The sequence below is a fragment of the Vespa crabro genome, chromosome 2, assembly GCF_910589235.1.
Source record: "Vespa crabro chromosome 2, iyVesCrab1.2, whole genome shotgun sequence".
Taxonomy (NCBI): Eukaryota; Metazoa; Arthropoda; class Insecta; order Hymenoptera; family Vespidae; genus Vespa; species Vespa crabro.
Genome location: NC_060956.1, coordinates 10,098,598 through 10,122,056, shown reverse-complemented (window position 1 = coordinate 10,122,056; position 23,459 = coordinate 10,098,598). Strand labels below are relative to the sequence as shown.

The 23,459-nt window shown below is 32.7% G+C and overlaps 1 protein-coding gene across 1 annotated transcript in view; it reads left to right on the top strand.

Annotated features, from left to right (window-relative positions):
• LOC124422089 (UDP-glycosyltransferase UGT5-like) overlaps positions 1–21,431 on the top strand; it is a 42,532-nt gene extending 21,101 nt beyond the window's left edge. The window contains exon 3 of the mRNA XM_046958049.1: positions 21,063–21,431. Coding sequence (XP_046814005.1) covers positions 21,063–21,351 — 289 coding nt within the window. The 3' untranslated portion in view covers positions 21,352–21,431. The remainder of the gene's footprint in view (positions 1–21,062) is intronic.
• The last annotated feature ends 2,028 nt before the right edge of the window (positions 21,432–23,459 follow it).

The following is a 23,459-nucleotide window of genomic DNA, read 5'->3' as shown; positions in this document are numbered from 1 at the left end:
TCTCTCTCTCTCTTTCTCTCTATCTATCTATTTTTTCCTCTTCTTTTCTTTTTCTTTCTCTTTATTTTTCTTTTCTCTTTCTCTTTCTTTCAAAAATAAAAGAAATAAATCTGCTACGCGCCGAGCGCTATATCCTCTTACATCGTTGTATCGAGAAAACGCGTTCGTTGGATTTTCAACGCGAACAAAAGTCGAGGAAGAGAGAAAAACGAATGAGTATCATAAATCACGGAAGGATATATGAAAATATTGCGATTAGCGGAGTTGCGGCACGCTGTCCGCGTCCTTCCGAGCGAGTGTAATTAGCAGTCCCGTGGATTTACGAGGGTGGCTTTGAATTTTAGATGCTATTCTGTTCTCCACAGCTATCGATTTTGCCAATCCGGATGTTCTCGATATTTCTCTTACGACTTACCTATTTAATCGCTCTTGGATTACTTGCGAACAGATATCTCATGGCTAGGTAACGATAGCTTTTATTTATTTATGCGGCCGCTTAAATTGCTTCGATCTTTTCTACCATGGGATTGCTTTTCTATTCTCTCTATTTATTTTTCTTTTTTCTCCTGGGTGTTTTCACAGACACACACACGTGTGCCCACACACACACATGATTCTCGTATATTCATAGGTATGTACAAAGTATCTACATATGTTCCTACGATTCCCTCATCGAAGAGTCTTTAATTTTAAAATACTCTTCCACTGGTCCTTCTACGATATTGATATTGTTATCCTTATCTAATAATTTATAATGTTCGATTATAAATTGAATACGAATTCCAATGAACGATTTCGATTTCCGTGTCTATACGCTATTTATATAACATACTTCTTGGATGTTAGTCTCTTCCAATTTTTTCTTTTTTTTTTTTTTATGGAAATAATTAATATTGAGAAATAAATAACTATTTTATGGTAGACATTTTTTTTTTAGATACATATACAATAAATGTACATTTTTTGATAAAAATGGATTTGTTATTGAAGGTAGATAAAATGTAATAGTAAATATCTTGAATATCAAGGTACAAAGTTTTTAATATAACCTTGTGTAAATATTTATATTAAGTATGAAATATAAAGAAAAAGAAATATCTTCAGTAATGGATGGTTCTACAAAAACAGGAGTTATTTGATAGTATTTTTGTACACATCTCTTTCAATTCATTTAATGGATTCATAACTGGTTTATAATACGAAACAAGTTATGTTATTATTGTTATGTTATTATTGCAAAATCAGCCAGAATAGAATATGTATTTATGATTATATGAGCATTTTTTCAAAATATACAGTTTGAATAAAGAAAAAGTATTTAAAACTTTATATTTCAAATAAAAATTGGATATTTTTTTATAAAAAAAAGAAAAACAAAAGAGGAACAAAATCCAATTACGATCACAAATTTGTTCCTTTTATAGGAGAATAAAAAAGTTGAACAATAAATATCAAAATAATGTTTAGTTTTATTATTTTAAAAGTAAATTGTTATGTTTGGTTTTAAAATAAAACTGTTATGCTTAACAAAATAATATAGAAACTTCCCTAAAAGTTATACAGAATTGAGTATACAGTATTTGAGTATAATTGAATAAATAAATTCAATACCACAAGGGATGCTTCAAATATTACATTTTGCCGGCCTAATCAATATACATTTTTAATATTCGGTTAGATTGGTTATTCGGTCGATGATTTGATGGAATACTGAATAATTTTGTAAATTTCTAGGTAATAATAGAATTTCACAAACATACAAAAAGAAAATTTATCAAATTCATCGTAAAACAATATATATTATATACTATCCTAGTATAGCTAATATAAAATGGATTCGCAAAAAATATTACGATTAAACGTCAAACCACTTTATTAAATATATAGTGATATATATGAAATATATGATCGAATTAAATATATATACGCGATAAATTTCCTAGATATTAAAAATGTAATCAAATGTTTCGAACGATGTTAAGAGGAACAATAATTATTGGAATGACCTTGGAGAATCTTGTGAAATTCACATTTACATTATTAAATAACATTCTATATACTTTATTATTTATTCTTTTAGCTAGACATCAAAGTGTTTTCGAAACACTACCTACACATGTATTTTGGATAAGTCATTGTTGAGTTATTAAGTTTCAAATTTGGTGTATCTCAGGTATTATTATTTGGTATATATCCAGTATTAGATATATCCCATAATTTGTTCGGACTTCGTGTGCTTCCAGACAAAAAACAATTGAATTTAATCATATCGATGCATTTATCGATAAATATAAATATATATTTTTTATTCTTTTTTTTATCAAGTATATTTATAGTACTAATTCTTATAGTACTAATTCTTAATAAATGTACTATTTTATGGTGTAAATAACAGATTCAAACAGAAGCCTAAATGATGCTGTTAACCATATCATCTATCTGATGTAATGTCAATCGATAATTCGAAATTTCGGTATTCAGGCGAATTGCAATATTAGTGATTCGAGGTATCCCTAAATATCAGTTTAGATAAATTAAACATTAATATTATAGTCTTAACGAAATAATTTTTAGTTTAAAATTTAAAAATAAAAAACAGATTGAAGGTTTTTACTGCAAGAAGAGTTAATTATAATTTGTATAACAGTAAGATAGAATATTAACTACTGAGAACTAATGTGAAACGCTCTTTAAATAGAAAAATACGTTCGTTTTAATATGCATATTTCAATTCTCTAGTTAATTTTTAATTCTTTGTCATATTGTTTTCTAGAGATCGAAAAATGTTGAAGTTATAAGTTAAAAAAAGTCTTATTTGTATTACATAGAAATTAAATAATTGAAATTCAAGTTTATACATAATTTACATTAAATCGAAATTATTAAAAACGATAAACTTTTAAGATAACATATACCAAAGTGAGTAGTTGACAATTAAAAAATTGATTGACCTGACACATACTCACCAACAGATCATGCGAAATAGAATAAACAAAAATGGTGGCTCATCGCCCAATTTATGACACGATCTAACTTCACTTCAAACTCATTCATTCGGTTTAAATGGATATTTCACTGAAATCGTATATGGCATTACAAAGCAAATAATTTTAACGTCGGTCAAACGTCATTTAATAAAATAAATAAAACTCTCATTAAAATATCAATGACTTGTGTTAATTATTTATAACACGTTAAAATTATAGCTACATATACAATTCTAAAGCTATTTTATTACGATGTTGTAATTTGGATTCTGAATTTGCGATACAGCAGGGAATTGATTTTCCAACACTATCTATACATATATTTTAGATAAGTCGTTATTGAGTTATTAAACTACAAATTTGATGAATCTTATATATAAGATAATTTTTCAAAAATAAATACATTATTTTTCATTATTTGTCGATATACTTACAATTATTATTTTTCTTTATATTGAAAACATAATCGAATTTTATAATAATGAAAGTATAAAAGTAAAGATCACTAAAAGATTCTTATTTTTGTAAACTTTCTAAAATCTTTCTAATAAGATTATAACAACTCATCGTTATTTAATTTAGTTTCTAATCATTCTTATCCCATACGAATATATAATATTATTTATTAAATTTTATTTCAACAGTATTGAAAACTTATTGGCTTATGTAAGTACTTATTGTTAAATCAAAAGGAAAAAGTTTTTTCGTTATCGTTCACGAAGAGAATTGTAAGTACACTTACGAGTTTGCAGAATAGTAGTAACAGTTAACGTTCTTCGTGCAATAGAAATTGCCCAATAATGGCAGGGTCATCAACGTATAAGGCAGAACACTTTGGCGTGGATTCTCTTCGTATCGATAAATGATAAATACAGCCACCACCATCCGGAAATGGTTTTAAAGTAATATGGTCGAACACGGTTTACGACCTATCGCACGAGAGTCGTGAACCGTGCCAGTACTCGTGCATCTTATGCTAGTCGATTCTCTACGTCCTTACTGCGAATAGGATGGCAGAGAAGAGATAGATAGATAGATAGATAGATAGAGAGAAAGAGAGAGAGAGAGAGAGAGAGAGACAGAGAGACAGAGAGACAGAGAGACAGAGAGAAAGAGAAAGAGAAGATCGTTCGATTCTCTTTCACAAGATCTCCGAACGCGATTGCGCTCGCAAGCCAACTTTCGAGTTTTCTTTTTCCTCATTCTAGCTAGCGATGTGGTTCGCGTTTAAACATCCTCCCATCCACCACAAGCCCACCATGCGATTTTATTGCGGTCATTCTCTTAATGCTTTGCACGGAACAGACTTTTGCGCTCGATCGCGAACGCCTCTAGTAGAAATAATTTCAGCTAATGTCGTTTTTAAGAGATTAAAATCAAACCTGGGACCCTTTTGCTCTTCACAATCCTCTTTGGGAGGATTTCCTATGGACCATTAAATCGATTATTTGTAATCCCTTGGTATCATTATTGTTTCACGATAGAATAAAAAGGAATGTTATTTCGATTTTATTTGTGGTGATATAATGATCGCTTTGTTTCAGAGATCTGTGTTTCGTCTTTCGTAATTCTTTTTAATCGATTTCAGGATATATTGTAATAGTAAAGGTATATTTTACAGATCGAGAGTTTGAAGCTGAGATAAATATATACATAGATATATAATGTAATTAAAAAGTTTTTTATATAATTAGTCTTACCCCATTTGCCAGGATATAGCCTCATGTATTAGCTATAAGTTTTATAATTAGTAGTTTTCCTATGCGAAGCCATAATGTGCATGATGAAAATGTCAAAGTAATAACCTCCTTTCAAGCTTCGTGTAAATTTCACCATAAATGGTTTCGTTGTTCATAATTACGATATTATTCTATTCAACTAATTTGCTTCGCTCATTTGTTATAAATCGATTTTAGTTATTTATATAACATAAAACTTGATAACGATATGGTATCATGAATATAGAATTTGTTTTCAAATTGGAAGTTAAATTTCAACGATTCGTTGCCCACGAGCGTAACATATTCCTCATTTTATGTTGAACAGATGTTCCTGATGTTTTTTTTCGTTCGCTTTGCGAAAAGTTCGAGTTTCCGAGGATGTAAAAGACGATTATTTCTTTTTCCCTTTTCTCTTCTATTTCTACTTCTATCCCTTTTAACGAGTGACATAGTTTTGATTTTCGAATCACGTAGGTCTCGTAGTAGCTTAACACCAACCGTTAAAACGCGACGGCACGTATCTTCATAAAATTAATCCCGATACGTTTATATTACTCCACCTTTAAAGAAACATTTTCCCGGTTAAATTTCCACCGTTCCATGAAGGCATACTAGGATCTTAAAACGAAATGGAAAATAATGGTTCTCTCTTTTAAGCTGATATAGAAATCTGCCTTAATAGTTAACATTTATTTATAAGAAAGCTACCACGTAAAAAATAAAAAGAAATAACGAGATGAGACATAAGATAATGAAAGAGAGAGAGAGAGAGAGAGACATATTCAAAGTTTCGACAGTTTGTAAGGAGGTACGAGACACGCCCTCGCTTCTGCTCTTCTTCTTCGGTTACGCTCGAGGGATAACGTAGTGCGGCTTCGTCGCCGAGTTAGCTCGACACAGAGCATTCTCTCTCTCTCCCTCTCTGTCTCTTTCACTCTCTTTCTCTATCTCTTACTCTTCTGCGTTCTCACGTTCATCCTCCTCTCTCTCTACTTCGTGGCAGACGAGGTGAGCCTTGTCTTCTTTATTGCCCTGTTGTTCTCATCCTTGCTCTCTCTCTCTCTCTCTCTCTCTCTCTCTCTTTATCTCTTTCCCCCCATCTGTTCCTCTGTATACATATATCTTTATCTCTCTCTCTCTCTCTTTTGTAACCCTTTTACAGAGTACCAGTTTCACAAGTGAACGTTTCTACCCTTCCCGTTCATGGACGTAACATTGGAGTATCTTTGTTCTTCTTACATTCTTCCCTCCCCCCTCTCTCTCTCTCTCAACCAATCAGATTTATTCGAGAGGCAAAATGTGCTTGGGACTCTTATTTCTTGTCTGATACGAAAGGAAAGGGTAGGGACAGTATGTGGGTGGAATAGGAAGGTCGAGACGACACCCTTTTGCAGGGACAAGTACGAGAACTGTGGAAGCTCCGAGTGCTTCGACGCACCTGCTCGCCCGTAAGGGATGTAATGGTTCAAAGAGGGTGGTGGAAAAAAGGGAGAAATACGATAGAAGAGCGAAAAGAGCATTGCCGCGTAACGACGCGCAAGCGGCGACAACGACGACGAAGACGATGACCTCTTTTTTCTATCTCTTTTTTTTTCTCTCAAGAATCGTTGATCGTCTTCGCGATATAACGAGTCTTCCTCTCGGTGCTCTTCTTTGAAAATTGCGATAGCACAAATCGAGTCTCGGATACGCTATTTGTATTATATTGAACATCATTATGATGTCTATTTTCTTGCCGTCATAACGTTTTGTCATCGATCTGCAAATGATCGAACATATTTATCAACCTCGTTTCACTCTGAATTTTATACAAGTATTTAAACAAATGTTTATCGTTGATTGTCCCTTGATAACGTAACTACTGCTTTTATTTTCCTTCTTTTGTTCTTTTACTTTTATATTGTTCGATGTTTTCACGAAGTTCTAGCCAGATCGTAGAAAGGTGAACGTCGTCAGTGACATTGTATATACTTATGTATAAGAGTAAGCCTTAGTTATTTAATTTTATCCTTTTTCGACTTATTTTATCCCTTATTTATATGTTAACAAAGATTAATGTTATTCCGATAAATATCCAATAGCTATTAAAACGTATACATACATAAGTTTACATATAGAATTCATGAGCATTAATATCGGATAAAAATGGGAAAAAAGAAATCGTTCAAATCGTTCTTTTTATTAGATCTTTGATATATTTTTTATATATATTTTTTTTTTACTGTGGCAGATATATCAGAGAAATCATGGAACAGGATAACTCATAACTTAGGAATTATTTAATGTTTTTATCAATGACATTGACAAATGACATTGAACTAGTTTTCAGTTTTTACAATAGCTATTAAAATGTATAATTAATATTAGAAATAAATGTAAATTATATGTTTATAAGACTCAAACATGCGTATGAATAAAAGTATAAATAACATGAAGACTTTTAAATATGAAAAACAAAGTGATGAGCGACATTTGAATTAATATATGAGTTCGTTTTTGCTCGACAGAGTTTTGGCGTACTCTGTTTCAAGACATATAAATCTTTTCGTGAAATTTCGAGCAAATTAATACGAAAAAGAAAAATAAAGGTATGGCAATAAAAATGGTCAACAATAATGAAAAATAGCGTCTATGTTCAGAAAGTTTAGTTACTTTCCATATGCATTTCGTTTACATTTCATTCTTGTTCCACTTATCTCATATTCGGCTGTGTAACCGTCCAAAATATGTATACGTAATGATACGTTAATTGCCGACCTCGCGTTATGATAACAAATAAAACACATAGGATTGCATATAGCTATCCTGAAACATATCCGCCACGGTGACCTGCGAAATAGAAAGAGAGAACAGGAGCACTGAACGTATTTTTGTGATATTCGTCGAGCTCGTTTTTGGGAACACACACACATATATACATATGCACACGGACGCAGACACAAAATAAAAACTTTTCACATACGGAGTCGCCTTCTCTTTATTCGCGTAAAAGCGCATAGTGTTGGTTTAAAATGGAATTGAAATTTATTGGGATATTTATACTATAACGTGGAATTATCGAGGCCAAATTTTTTGATATAGTTATAGGCTGACCTGTATAAAATCTTTTATTGATGGTTTTTGTTATAAAATCGATTATTTTCTCTATTAAAACACATGATAGAATTTGTATTTTTTTTTAATGATTATTATTAAAAACAACGAATTTATAAAATTCCATTGTATGCAGAATTGAGAGACGAAGCTGAATTTGTCTCGTATTTCTAAACAGTATAAGATTATATTATCTCATATTTTAATAATTCTTTCTACAGTTGATAATTTCTATTTATTTAATTATTTAGAATGTAAAGGAAAAATTAAATCTCGTTAATTTCTATAGGACAGTGGTTGAAGTATTTCAAAGGATAGTTTACTGGAGTTTAAGAGGACTATAATCATTTGTACAATTTAATACGAGATAGTGAAACTTAACGATAGAAAGTGAGCGCGAATTGATTGTTTGTTCAGTAACGTGGATTCGAAAAATCCATAAAGAGGTTCCTTTTTCAATGGTGATCCTAAAGAATTGAACATGAAAACTTCTTTTACGTTACGAGAAAAAGTTCCTCCATTTTAAATCGTCACACCACGTGTTCCCGAAGAGATTCACTGAAATTTCCTGGGAAGGATAAGATATCAGGATTTTTATCTCGTTCGGTTATATCTCTGAAACCTTTGTCGTACATTCCTCCTCCTTTTTACTGAACCTTCAGATTTTTTCAATGTGAAAATATTTTCTCTAACTTTGGATATTACCAGAACGCATGGTTATATTATATGTTCGTACAAAAAATTTTGCAACATCTTCGTATATTTACGGGTTTGAGAAGATTTTAGTTGATTACACGACAAACGTTAATTCTCGAAAATTTGTTTAGAAAATATTTAACTTTTTATTAATGTTTAAAGAAAAATAAATTCTCCAGTCTATAATTTAACTGATTATGTAAGCCTTCGTTTGGTAATTAATTAATTTCAATAAATTCAATTAAAATAAAAAAATTATTAAATTTATAATAGATTAATTATTATATATTTTATATTTTTATTTTTTCGAACTTTTCATTTATTCGAATAAAAAAAGTCTTCGTACGTGTCTCGTTACGAATTTTCACGATTGTAATTTATATAAATAATTGGAAAAGCAAATCTGATATAGAGGAAATATCAATCAAATTTCAACAATTTTCAGTTTAAATTATGTAATAGTATAGTTCGTGTTTATGAATCCCTTCACGAGTTTCATAATTTAAGGAGAAAAATTTCGAGGAGACCTTTCTTCGTTGAAACGTTTCTCCAAATTGTAGCGCCACCTGAACTCGAAAGAAGTTTACGTTCAAATATCTTTGAGGGAGAGTGAGATTTTCGAATTTCGATATCGCTCTGCCGTATCCTTGAGAATCTTGGGAGTTCTACTTTCGTCCTCACTGGACGACGAAATTTTCTTCCTACTTTGCTTCACTCTCTCTTACTTCTCTCTCTCTCTCTCTCTCTCTCTCTCTCTCTCTCTCTCTCTCTCTCTCTCTCTCTCTCTAGCATTACTCGGGCGACTTATCGAGTTACAAAGACGTATAGCGTTGAAAAGCGATTGGATCTTCCAAACCACCGTGACCGTCTAGAAGAGAGAAATCTTCTGGGAACTAGATCGGTTTTCTATGTGAATATATATCTATGTATGTAGGTATATGAGCCAACATAAAGAGAATGTAATATATAATACATACATGTAATATATGCATAACGTATGTGTGTGTGTGTGTGTGTGTGTGTGTGGGAGAGGGAGAAAGTGAGAAAAGTACATTTAGACGATATAAAATCAATAATCTTATTAATTTTGATAGTAATACCTTGGAAGTAAGTCCATAAATAATACAATTAAATGTCATCCAATATCAAATACTCTTTGGTTGTGATGTTTGATAGTTACATTGTATCTTACACACAGTTGGCAACGAGTTTATCGATTACCTATACTTCCCACTATCTTGGATACGATACTTGCCAAGATCGATAACCGATACGGCAGTTTGTTATCGGATTCATATCGGTTGTTGTCTGGTATCGAAAAGAATCAGTGCCTCGTTATCAATCATTAAAGAAATTTTCCTATCATTTAGTGGTATTTTTTACACTTTATTAATTCCTTTTTGGGATAATTATTTAATAGAACCATTTTATCAATCTGTGATTATAGGGATTTTACGAACTACTTTATTGGAAATCTAGAAGTATTAGCAGAACTCGTTCGGATTTAATGAAACTTAAGGAAAGCAAACAAATAGGAAGGGAAAAAAAGGAAAGAAAAAAATGTCTTTTCCAACGGAGCGTAAAAGAATTCTCAAAAAATCTCTTTCGTCTCGAAGGAGAACGATCGACGATTGTTCGGACACCCGGTGTGTCCCAATCGCTTCTGTGTACGTAGATTTTATGTCTTCCTGCCTTTATGGTATGCGATAATTTAGAATTGGTGTCAGGGACAGGGTAGCCGATCTATATGCATCGGCAGCCGTTGCCAAGGATCCCGCCCATTCTCGAACTCGAAATACTTATTTGGAGAAGCGTAGACCGGCCGTCTCCAAGAACAAATCGACCATAAAGATTCGTTCGGTCTACGGCGGAGCCCTTTAAGATTCTAAATGCAGATCTTCTTGCGACGACCACAACAGATTCGCATGAAAGATCGCCTCGATGGAGGCGTATTGGATTCTCCAATACTCTTCCTCTTCTTCTTCTTCTTCTTCTTATCTCATTCTCTCTTTCTTTCTCTCTGTCTCTCTTTCTCTCTATCTCTGTCGTTATCTTACTCTTTCCTCTTCAATTTTTCGTCCTTGTAATGGCAACGACCGTAAATGTATATTTCCATTTTCGGGTTCTTGGCAAATGCGACAAATTTAATTTTCGAGAACGAAGTTTATTAAGAAACAGGAAAATATATTTTATAACAATGTGAGTATATTTTAGCGAATTAAAGTAATATTATTATTAAGTATAATTAATTCATACAATTAAATCGTACAGGGTGATCTTTTAAAATAGCTTCGCAATTTTTGGTTGTATGAAAATATGCTCAAAAAAATGGTGCTCTGCTTTAAACGGCACGTTTGATTATAAGAAGAATTTTTTATCAAGGTCATTTGTTACGAGATTTCAAAGTCATTGATGTATCATTAAGGGGAATCTTACGATTTTTTTTACAGGAATTGATTTCTCGTAGTTCGTTATTCAGAATAAAAAATGTTATAATGCTAAAGAATAATTATCTCGCGATATATTTTGAAATATTGTCTGGTAATTCACACAACTGTAATAAGCCGTATCTTTTTTCTTGGTTGCAGTTGGAAAAAATGTTACAGGTAAAAGATAAATAATTCAAGGTGGGTTATATATTTACGAATAAAGTGGATTATATGAATTACAATTTTTTCGCAAATGCATATGCACTTAATTAATTTATGTATATAAATGTATATATAAGTGCTAAAAAGTTATGAAAAATCTTAAACATGAAAACGGTGATAAAGAGGTGAATCACAATTTTGTTTCAACAGCAGAAATAAGTAATAATTAGAGAGAAAAGTAAAGAGAAATATTATATATAATTTAGTTAAATAGATATACATAGGTACTAAAACAGAAAGGGAAAACACAAAAATTGTGAAAAATTGAACATAAGAAGACGATAGCGTGGAACCATCATTTTATTTTATCACTAAGAATAAATAGTAATGAGAGAGTGAGAGAGAGAGAGAGAGAGAGAGAGAGAGAGAAAAATAGAGAGATAGAGATAGAAAGAGAGAGAGAGAGGGAGGGAGAGAAATAGAACGAAGTATTACGATTAAAGTACTGCGTGCACATTGTCGGTGCAATCTAAATCAAGCGTTTATACACCACACGAAGAACACCGGGAAAGTACCTTTTATGAAAGCCACGTGCTCGTTCGTTCGTTCGCGCCTCGGACTATATTGCTCGTAATAATGCATAATAAACGGTTATTTTTCTCTACCATCATCTAGTCCCCCTTTTCCCTCTCCCTTTCTCATTTTCTCGCATACTCGACGTTATACGTTTATGGAAAATTAACACTGCACGAAGTTTTACCCGGTAGCCGTACAAACAACAAGATTGCATGATAATCTTCAAACGTTTATAACAATATACGTTCGTTTTCTCGCTTAAAATCGTTTACAATATTTTACTTCATTTTTTCCCTACAAGGTGGAAGAGAGAAAAAAAATTAGAATTTAGAAAACATAAGTGAGATCATAAAATTCTTGTTTATTTTCTTTCAGTTATCTTTTTTATTATCTTCGTCGTGAGAAACGTATTATGGAAAAAGATTTTGAAAAAATGTCTTCTTTGATTAATATTAAAAATCGAAAATGCAGAGAGAAAGAAAATATACTTCAATTCGATAACTTTATCAATATTACAAGTATCATTGTTCAGTGATAATTTCTTAGATCTGTAGTAAGAAATTGTTGAAAAATAAACGTTGATGAATTAGTATAACGATTGATAGTAATGATGGCGATAAAATTGACGATAATATTTGACCCGAGACGTATTTAAGTATCTAATCTATCTCTTTTTCTTGAAAAAGAAAACAATTAGATGGAAAGTGACTGTAGTCGCCCGTAGTAACGAAAGGGTTAATAGAGGTAATTAACTTATCTCGGTTTAACTGAAAAACAATCAAAACTACGTTATATTATAATAACGATTTTTTAATCCGGTTTTTAGTTGGTATAAACTCAATCTCTAGTTGTAATAAAAAATAGTATCTTTTGCAGCCCTAATTCATAGAACAGCGCGTTTGTTGAGAACAAAAATTGACGACATCGAGTATAATAAAACTGTAGTTGTAACCAAATATTCTATTTTTTGTTCTAACTTTTTTTCATCGCATGATTCCCATCATCCGAACCAGATCTTTTATCAAGTTTACATGACACTCATAGTTATCTTTTTATTATCGGCGTGAAAAAAGGTTTATAAAATTATATTAAAAAAAATGTTTTCTTTGATTGATATTGAAAATCACTCATAGAAAAAAGGGATTATACTTTGGTCCAGTATCAAGAGTATCATCGTTCGATAATAATTTCTTAGATCTGTGATTAAAAATCGTTGAAAAATAAACGTCGATGAATAAATACAACGATTGATAGTAATAATGGCGATAAAATTGACGATTTGACCCAAGACGTATGTAAGTACTTAATCTATCTCTTTTTGTTAAAAACGAAAACAATTAGATTTCTTAAAAAAGAAAATATAAGTGGGATCATAAAATTCTATCGTAGTTTCTTTTAATTATATTTTTATTATCTTAGACGTGAGAAAAATGCCTTTGGAAAATATTTTGGAAGAATTTCTCTCTGATTAATTTTGAAAATCGCTCTGGGAATATACCCTGGTCCAGTAAGTATTACGAGTATCATCATTCGACAATAGTTTTCTGGATTCGTGGTTGGAAATCGTTGAAGTGAGTAAGACGGTAGTAGTAGTGATGGTCGAAATGGTAGTGGTGGTAACACTTGGCCTGAGAAGTTCTTAATCCGACACCGACGAAGGTCCATGCGAGAGGTCGGTGTCAAAAGGCTGGTTTCCCTGGGAACCGGTTAATCTTTTTCTCAGCCCGTAGGGACGCGGACCGGTACGTGACTCGCGGAATAGACCGAGCCAGGATAGAGAACGGCGGGATGGGTAAACTTTTATTAAAAATCTAATTGGATCGGAGCTCGGGGCCCGAGGGCCATTTCGTCGTACTCGTTCTCTCTTTCTCTCTTTATCTCCCTTTTTTCCACCTTCTTCGTACATTTTACTTACTCCGTCTCTCTTTCTTTCTTTCTTTTTTTCACTTTTCTTTCTCCTTCTCTCTCTTTCTTTCTCTCTCTCCCTCTCTCTCTCTTTTTCTGTCATGGACGTACGTTTCTCTGTGCATCACTAGGCTGCCGCTGGAAAGATTTCAAAAGAACATAGACGGTGTAAATCCGTCGCGGCTCCTTAACTTCGTCGCACTCTTCTCTCCGTTTCCTTTTCCTATCTTCTGCTTCTCCCGTTCTCAGAAGCTCGCTCAGCCATTTCTTTTACTTTTATCTTTTCTTCGTTTCCTCTCGCTGCACCCATCGGCTGCATTTCATTAATCTCGGATTAAATCTTCGGCTTCTTTTCCCCTTCTTACTTTCTCCGTCTTCTTTCCTTTTTATATAATCTATATGCATATATATGTATGTCTCTCTCTTTCTTTTCTCTCTCTCTCTCTCTCTCTCTTTCTCTCTTTCTCTCTCTTACTCTTTCTTACTTCGAATCAAACTGCATTCGAAGTTATTAGACGCTTCGACTAGCCGGTTAAAGCTATTATTATTCATCTTCATTATTACGTACCTTATCATCCAACCGGTTAATGATTTGGTTCGCGGTTGAATTGCCGTAGAAATCAATTTAATAATCTCTAGGATTATTATGCGAGCTCTTTATTGCTAGTTCAGTCACGTGTTACGAATTAATACTTAATAATAGAGATCGTTTAATAAGGCTTTTTTAAGCCAGAAGTCAAACGTTGTTTTTAAAGAAATAGATTCTTTGGGTGGAAATAGATTCCTATGGAACGCATCTGTATGTTAGTGAGAAAAAGGAACGAGCGAAGGACATGATCTATTGTCTACACGGTTATGTTTATTCTTTCATGCATTTATAATCGAGGTTCTTTGTACATTATTTGTGTTTCATGTGTTATAAATGTCATATATATAGGATGTTTCACCTAACTCGAAGACTTGAAATATCTTTAAAAATGTATCAAACTTGATAGAATTATTTTGAACACTTTTTAAAATAAATGTTTTGCCTTGAAATGTTTAAATTTTAGATTTTGTCATTCAAAGTTCATCCGAAGATCAATAAATTCACATCTTGAATTTCGTTTGGTTTTTTTTTTTTTTTTTTTTTTTTTTATAAACGACGATACTACAGTAATAAAAATATGTTGATCCATTTAAAGGAACATCATTAGTCTTAATATTTCGAGAAAAATGATTTTGACTAAAATTTTATGTTAATTTGAATAATCTTTTTTATTCGAATTGAACGATTTCTTTCTTCGACATATTTTTTTTTTTATATCATTATAACAGAAACATTTCAAGTGCTTGAGTTAGTTGAAACACCTGGTATAGTTCTATATTATATCTAAGGATATATAGAAGTAAAACATTTTTCCATTTTCGATCCAATTAGCAGAAGCCTCGAGGGTGTAAGAGATTATTCCGTTACTAGTTTGCTAAATGATCAACGCGTAACATCGCAACGATTATTCCATAGACAAGACGAATTTAAAAAACTCATAAATCGCATATACGTATATGTGTGTATATATGTGTATATACGTAACGAATAATTTTAACGAGATCGTTCCTTTCTTTTCTAGAATCCCGATCAACGAGTTCGTTGTTTCGATGAGAATGATGAAGAATTATAGAAATCGAGTATCGATCGAGTACGATTTTTCGATCACACATAGCTTATCGTTTATACGTATATTACTTATAGATGACACGAGATATCTCGCAATCCGATTCTTTCTATATCGAAGTAACATTGTTTTTCTTCATTTTATTTTTTTTATTCTTTTATTCTATTTTTTAATTTTTTTTTTTATTTAATTCGCCGCTTCATTGATTCGGTAGCTTTGTTCAGTGAGTGAAATATCTATTACTCAGGAATGTAAAGTTAAAAATTCGAATCTACTTGTTTTGTTGAAAGTTAAAGGGTCTTTAATTTAAGAATGGTGCAAATTTCGAAATATAATAAAATTTTGATGTTAATAATTATTTTCAACGAGCGAAGAGAAAATTTTACTGTCGCCGTAAAACAGTTCGTTAAATTCGTATACGTATATACATACATGTATATAGATGTATGTGTGTGTGTGTGTATGTATATATAAATACATGCGTATGTAGAAATTTATTCCATTTATCATTATGAAATATGAAAAGTAATTCATTTAGCTTGATGACCAGTTTTGAACAATTGACGGACCGTTAAAATCGTGCTTTCGCACTTGATTTGCTCTTCGAACTTTAGAATCATATTATTTAGTAACATCTATTTCGATACGAATACTTCGATTGTCAAAGTGTTTCCTTTTTCGAAACGGTAAAATTTCAAATATAAAACAGGACAGGATCGTTCGAGAGGAGAAATATATTCGATGAAAAGCTCGTCAGAATTTTAGGTTTAAACGATCGCGCCAGCTGAAATTTACCGTTACATGTGAATGTGTGTGTGTATGTGTTTTATGTCAAGTTTTTCGTTGAAAACACGTGAGTAGCGTGCACGAGTTATGGCATATATCAGTTATCAGAGGCAACTAAAAAGAGAGAGAGAGAGAGAGAGAGAGAGAGAGAGAGAGAGAGAGAGAGAGAGAGAGAGAGGTCTCGTCGCATCTCTATGATAACGTTACAAGTCTCAAAGTTTATAACGTAGAGCAGGACTGTTGGCAGAGCGACGAGCGGAGATATCGTGCGAATTATGTTTCCCTCGAGCGTAATAATCGTCGCATTCAATTCGATAATTTAATTCAAAGGATAGATCGAAATGATTATTATTTTTGTTGCAAAGAAGTCTCTTGAATTATAGTGGACTCAGAAAGGTAATCGTATACTTCGAAGTAAATCTAACTTCGTTTTTCGAATTTGCTGCTGCATTCATTCATTGGATTTAGAAAAATCGATGAAAAAATTGAATTGATATAATCGCAATAGTATTGATTAGTAACTATTTGTAATAAATTCATATTGGAATATAATTAGTTCTTTTCGGTCTATTTGAAATTTCGTGACATGTAATCAAAAATGGTCGGTCGGTCGATTTTAAAGTAACATATCATTTTTCTTACCCATCGATAACTCTTTACGATGCATAAGTATAGAAAAGGATATGTGTCAGGTTTAAAATGGTTTACAATCGATCTTTGTCAAGTTTCTTTAATTCTAAAATGAAATTTAACAATAGAAATCAAATAACACATTTTTTACATTCCGATTTAAAGTTCCTTAAAATAAAATAAGATTAAGATAGATTTATAGGAATTTACCATTATCACTGACACTAATACGATAGGTACATTATGTTATTTTAATTCGAGAGAGGGAGAGAGAAAGAGAGAGAGAGAGAGAGGAATAAGAGACACGAGAGTGGAATGAATCGGTCGTGGTGTCGAATCACAGAATAAGAATAAGGAGTGTAGAATGGTCGGAAAGGGAGATGGTAAGGGTTCCAGCGGCTCGGTAATAACGTTACAAGTCGGAAGTTGGGGAAAGTAAGTTTGTAACGTGCCAGAGAGAGATAGAGACAGAGAAAGCTCGAGCCGAGCGACAACGATCCAAGATATCGTGGGAATTATGATCCCCTGGAGATACGATCCGGCCTCCGAAATGGGACTAGAAATGGTTTCTACCGTAACTTTCGCGACATCTGCCTTCAGACTTTCGTGACTAAATAATTCAGACAACTTCCGATAACGTTACTTCCTTCGAACTATCCTGGCAACGTGTAAACCCTCTTTCTCCCTTTTCTCTTTCATGTTGAAAAAAAGAAAAATAAGAAAAAGGAAGAAACTAGCCAATAGAACGTTCTCTTCTTCTACGTTAGCTCGTCCAATTACGTCGAGCAACGAAGATCGGTCAGTTCTCTCTCGAACCTCTTTCATGTCACGTTCTTCTCTTATCTACCAAATTTATTTCCGATGAATCATCTTCTCTTCTTTCTCTTTTTGAAGAAGGGATAGGAAAATAGAGAAAGAGAGGGAGAGAGAGAGAGAGAGAGACAGACAGACAGACAGACAGACAGACAGATAGACAGAGAGAAAGAGAGAGAGAAGTCGAGATAATCGGAACCATTACGTTCGACGTTCGACTATTACCACGATGTGTTCCTATAATAATACCTCTAGATAGTTTTCCTGATAACCTTAACGGCGTTTCTCTCAGTTTTGTTTGAAGACAAATAGTATGTTAGTCGTTCTCTTCCTCTCTCTCTCTCTCTCTCTCTCTCTCTCTCTCTCTCTCTCTCTCTCTCTCATATTTTCCTATACATATGTGAAAAATTTATCTGATTCTTTCGAGTTTCCCCTTTTTCTATTTTCGAAGAAAGGAAGTAGACTGATTTATCGATATAAAACTTCATTTTTCAGTCAATTAAACATCTATTATTGGTTAGCTTTAACACTTCTTAAATATCATTTAACTCTATTGCAGTCATATGTATGTATATATATATATATATATATATATATATATATATATATATATATATATATATATATATATATATATATATAATGCCGCAACAGTAATTGGGTTGCATTTAATACAAATCCGCGTTTCGAAAATTGTCATAAAAGTGCACGGGAGCAAAAAAAGAATGCGAGCTTTACCGGCCTATATAACTTTTCAAAAACTTGATGCTTCAGGCGAGTGCGAGCGACCGCTATTACTTTTTCAGTACACCCGAGTTTTCTCTTCTCCTGTTGTCATCGTGGTAGTAATAATAGTAATAGTAATAGTAGTAGTAAAAGTAGTAGTAGTAGTAGTTACCGTACGCGACATAAAAGCGAAATCCAAGTTATTTGTTCGTATTTCTCTCCTGATCCAGGTTTTTTTTTTTTTTTTTTTTTTCTATTACGAACAGACAAGTCGATTCCCAAAAGTAATAAGTTTTCCTGAAATTTGTTTGTATAATTACATGTAACTTGTTGTATTTCTTGTACGTGTTCGTTTATTGCATTTTTTGTGTTGCGAGCTTGGTAGTTGAAATGAGTTTGCGAGGATTTCTGGAAAGAGGGAGCAAAAGAAAAATGAAAAATCTAAAAAAAGAGAAATTCGAAAAAAGAGACTAAACGTGATTTTTAGACAATGGAAATGGATAATTGGGCCTGTTCCAGTTGCAATAATTCTTAACAATAATAATCATATAGATAATGTTAATAATAATAATGATAATAATTATAATTATTTATAATTTTTCTCTTTCTTCTTTTTTTGAATAAATCGATACGATTCTAAAAATGTAACGATCATTCAATCGAGTCGATCCTTTTTCAATACTATATTATCGATATTGATAAGAGAAAGTAAAAAGTTTCTTATGATGTCGAGGAATCAATAATTTCGATTACAAAAATTATTAATCTATGTAGACGAGTCACGTAAGCACGATAACATTATCAGACGTTATCTCTAATGAATCAAACGATCATCATGGTAATACTTTCGTGGGAATTTCCAACTAGAAACAGACGAACGGGTCACGAAAGAGAACTAAAGTACATATCATATTTAATTCCGTACCTGTGGAACCCTTATCTTAAACATCTCCATTATCGCGGTGAAGTTAACGAGGTTGATTTTCAAGTTGATTAGCTATTTTGAAAAGGAATCTCAAGTAAATTATTAAATATGCTCGGTCTATCCTCTTAGATAGTTTTTTCAAGAGTCTAAAAAGTTGAATATCGCATTTAAAGAGTAAGCTTAATAAGAAAGAATATGTAAACCTGATTCTCTCTATCTATATGTAGCTTGAAAGAGAAAAAAGAAAAGAGAAAAGAAAGAGAGAGGAGAGAGAGAGAGAGAGAGAGAGAGAGAGAGAGAAAGACAATCACGAGAGTAACGAATTAATTCTATCGGCCTATAGCTTCGTTCGATAACATGAAAACATCGATATCTCCGTGGCGAGGGATCGTCGAGGGTTGAGGGTAGTAAACGGGGTGCAACGTACGGGGTGTCCGACGCGCTTAAAATTGATGGTTAATTCAAAACCGCCGCAGGGCTGCGACTGAATTTGACCGAAGCAAATAACGGCTACCAGGTTGATTCGCGGGCTGCAGCTGTAAACACGAATAATGGAGAGTACCGATTGGTAAATTGTGTGTCCCGATTCGTCCGAGTGAACGAGCTTGGTGTGTGTTCGTGTCTATGTTTGTGTGTGAGAGAGAGAGAGAGAGAGAGAGAGAGAGAGATGTTTCTCTCCTTTTATTCTATAACTCCTATTGCATTTCTCCCTCTATTCGTTAATACTCTCACTCGAGATCACCACTTTTCCTTCAGTGCTACTCATCGTACATACGAGAGACGATGTTTGGACTTGTTTGAGATATTCCATGCCGGTACTTTGATCCTGAAGAGTAAACTATGTGTTTAATCACGAAATAAAGTTTTCTTTGCGAGAGAAATTGGATGAATGATATATGAATATTTTATTCTATTAAAAAGGATTACACGTTGTTCTTTGTACAAACTTTATGCATGGTGAAATTATGACATATAAATAAATACATAAATTTTATACAAAGTGATATCGTGGCTTATTTCACGAAGTGACAAAGTGACATTGCGAGTTATGTAACAAAATGACAAAGTGACATTATATAGATATGAATCTAAATATTTATTTGTTTTCATTTTATTTTTTATCTTATTTATTTTGCATATTCGTACAATCTGTGTATCGTATATTCAATTTATGTATCGTATTTAATTTTTGATATTGCATATTCTTTTTCTCATATATCAATTTTATTCTTTTCTTATGTATACTTATATTGATGCTTTAATAAACATAACTTTCATAGAACATAACATTCCCGTATCTTTTCTTTTTCTTCTTACATTTTTTTTTAAACGTCATTGTACTCGCATGACACTCAAGCAAGGTACGATGTCGTTGTAACACCAATACCTCGCGTGTTCGCGAATGTAACATTCATGAACGGATCTACGTGAAACGAAGTGCCACTATTTGGTTGCGTCCACTAGTTTCATCGTTGTGAAAGGAGTTTTACGGAGCAATAGTAAAAGTACTCGTAGTGGTTAGGCAACAAACATGAGTCGTGTAGAAAATGGTCGATAGAAAGACTTAAAATTAGAAAGAGAGAAAAAAGGAGAAAGAAAGAAAACACGTAGAATGTTTAAGCATCGATTTTCTGGACATCAAATGTTTTGTATTTCTCTTTCTCTCTCTCTCTCTCTCTCTCTCTCTCTCTTTCTCTGACTCTGTCTATTTATTTTTCGTTTATACGCAGAATTAATTTCAACGTTATCAAATTTTGTTAAGTATCCTATAAACTAAGGAAATTTATTAGTTGCAAATACATGTGCAAATTAATTATAAAAACTACGTAATAAAAAAAAATCAGCCTCGTCGAATAAAATTTTTATTATTTTGTTTATTCATGATTTTATCGATTAAATATGTATTAATGTTTAGGATTAATGAAATGTTAATCATCTATATTCTGGTTTGATTTCAGGTATAGGGATAATATGAAAAAGCTTTCAAAGGCTTTCAGAGATCGACCAGCGAGTCCATTGGAGACAGCTATATGGTGGATCGAATATGTCGGAAGAGGAAATGGTTTAGCATATATTCGCAGCGACGCAGTGGAACAGCCTTGGTATCAGCGTAATCTTCTAGATGTTATTTTCTTTTTGGTCTGTTTCTTTCTATTCGTTTTCTATATCATTTATCGACTGATTTGCTTCTTTAACAAAGGAACGAAGGCGAAAATTGATAAACAAAGATCGAAGAAAGAAAATTGAAATGATAAGATAAAATTCATCGAATATTTGTTTTTATAATGTATAAGGTATTATAATAAAGTATGATGCATAATACCTATACATAAATATTTGAAATTTAAAAAATATTTAAATAAATAAACATATAGGATAACGATCTTTTGAATGATCATCTTTAACTTTATAATCATTTCCAACGTAACCTAATTATTTTACTGCGATCTATTAGGTTTCATAAACGCGTCAAATTGTTGCTCTGTCTGTGATACATAATAGTAGTAGCCATTGCTTTATTCGACGAGTCAAGAAGGTCTTTCATTCTTTCGTCGTATGTACGTTACACTACTATTGCGAGTGAGTACTGACATTCATGGCGGTCGAGAGATAGCGAGTAACGAATGAACCAGGTATGAGAGGAACGAAGAAATGTATAAAAGAAAAAAGGGAGAAAGAGTGTGAGAGAGAGAGAGAGAGAGAAAGAAAGAGAAACGAAAGAAAGGTAGTATAGAAAGAGATAAAGTGTGAAAACGGGCTCAAACGGATGAAGAAAGATAAAAGAGAGAGGATGAGATTGAAGTTGAAAGGGAGGGGGAGAGGGAGAGTAGGAGGTATAGAAAGAAAGAGAGAGAGAGAGAGAGAGAGAAGTATGGGAGAGATCCAGCTTTATGGGCATTACGAGGTATTTCCCAGGTGGCCGAGTTTCCGGCTGTTCCGAGAGGTGCAGCCTTCTACTCAGTTGCAGAAGCAACAATAACAAGGAGCTCGGTGCCGCGAGATCCGAGACTGTTACGAACATTTTCAATGGCTGCGTCTGCAATGGCGTAGGTAGCTGAAGACAACTTGGATGGATATGAGAACGACGGAGATGGAGCAGAATAGAAGAAAATGTGATGAAAAGAAGAATTGGAGACTTTAAAGACGGCGACGTATGTTTTTTGTTCCTTTTTTCTCTTTCTCTCTCTCTCTCTCTTCGTCTCTCTCTTTTTTATTTTTTCTTTTTTCTGTTACTTGAAAGAACAAGAAAGATGGATCGCGTCAAGCTTTGCGAGATTAAACGCGATTCCGTGAGTCTCGATACAGTGGCGCCGGCTTGGCACTTTCTATTCGGGCTTGGCTTCTCTATTTCTCTTTTTTTCCTATTCTTTTCCTTTCCTTTTTTGTTTCTCTCTCTGTCTCTCTCTCTCTCTTACTATTTTTCTCTTTCTCGAACTATTTTGTATCTTTATTCGGTACCTACCTTCGTCCCATCGATCATATTCAGCCTACCACGCAACATTTCTCTCCAAGCCGTGAGAAACACGATACGGTGTCTCGTAAATATCTAAACTCCGAGAATGTGAATTTTGTGGTGATTCGAGTTTTTTTCCCTCTCTTTTCGAGAGAGAGAGAGAGAGAGAGAGAGAGAGAGAGAGAGAGGGAGGGAGAGAGAGAGTAAAAGAATGAAAGAAGATGAAAAAGGTTTAGGTATTAATTACATTTATCCTAACAATATTTTTGAATCGGTCCAAATAAAATAAAAGAAACGAGTTGACTATTTTTGTTGTTATCGTTGTACAGAAAACACGCGAGTATTTTAGTAATATAATTAATTTTTATGGTAGGATTTTTATTTCTATTTTTAGGAAAAAAGAAGAGAGACTTATCTTTCGATGATCAAACGTTAAATGTATCGTTCGTTAAATTCTCTTTGTTCGGTATATATCATTTGTATTGTAAATATAATATTTATTACACCTTGTATATAAAACACGATGATGCTACGTTATATCACGTTGTAACTCGATAGTATAAATATGTTCATATAGAGGAATTTTTCCAAGTTTTTAATAGTAAAATCTTGTTAGTGTATCCTATGGGTTTATATAAGCAAAAAATGTTTGAAACTTTATTAAGAGGTTATGAGAAAAATTCAAATTACAAAGGGAGCAATAATGGATTTACAATTATTGCTATACAATTTGTATTTGGATAGACATATATGTATTCTTCTCTGTATTCATGTTTTCATCTATCTGTAGATTGGCAAAGATCAAAGAGTCAATCATGATTTGTTTAGATAACATTTGATGAGTTACAAAACAGGTTACCGTAATTTATTGCTATTAATTAAAATCGATTCCTCTCAATAA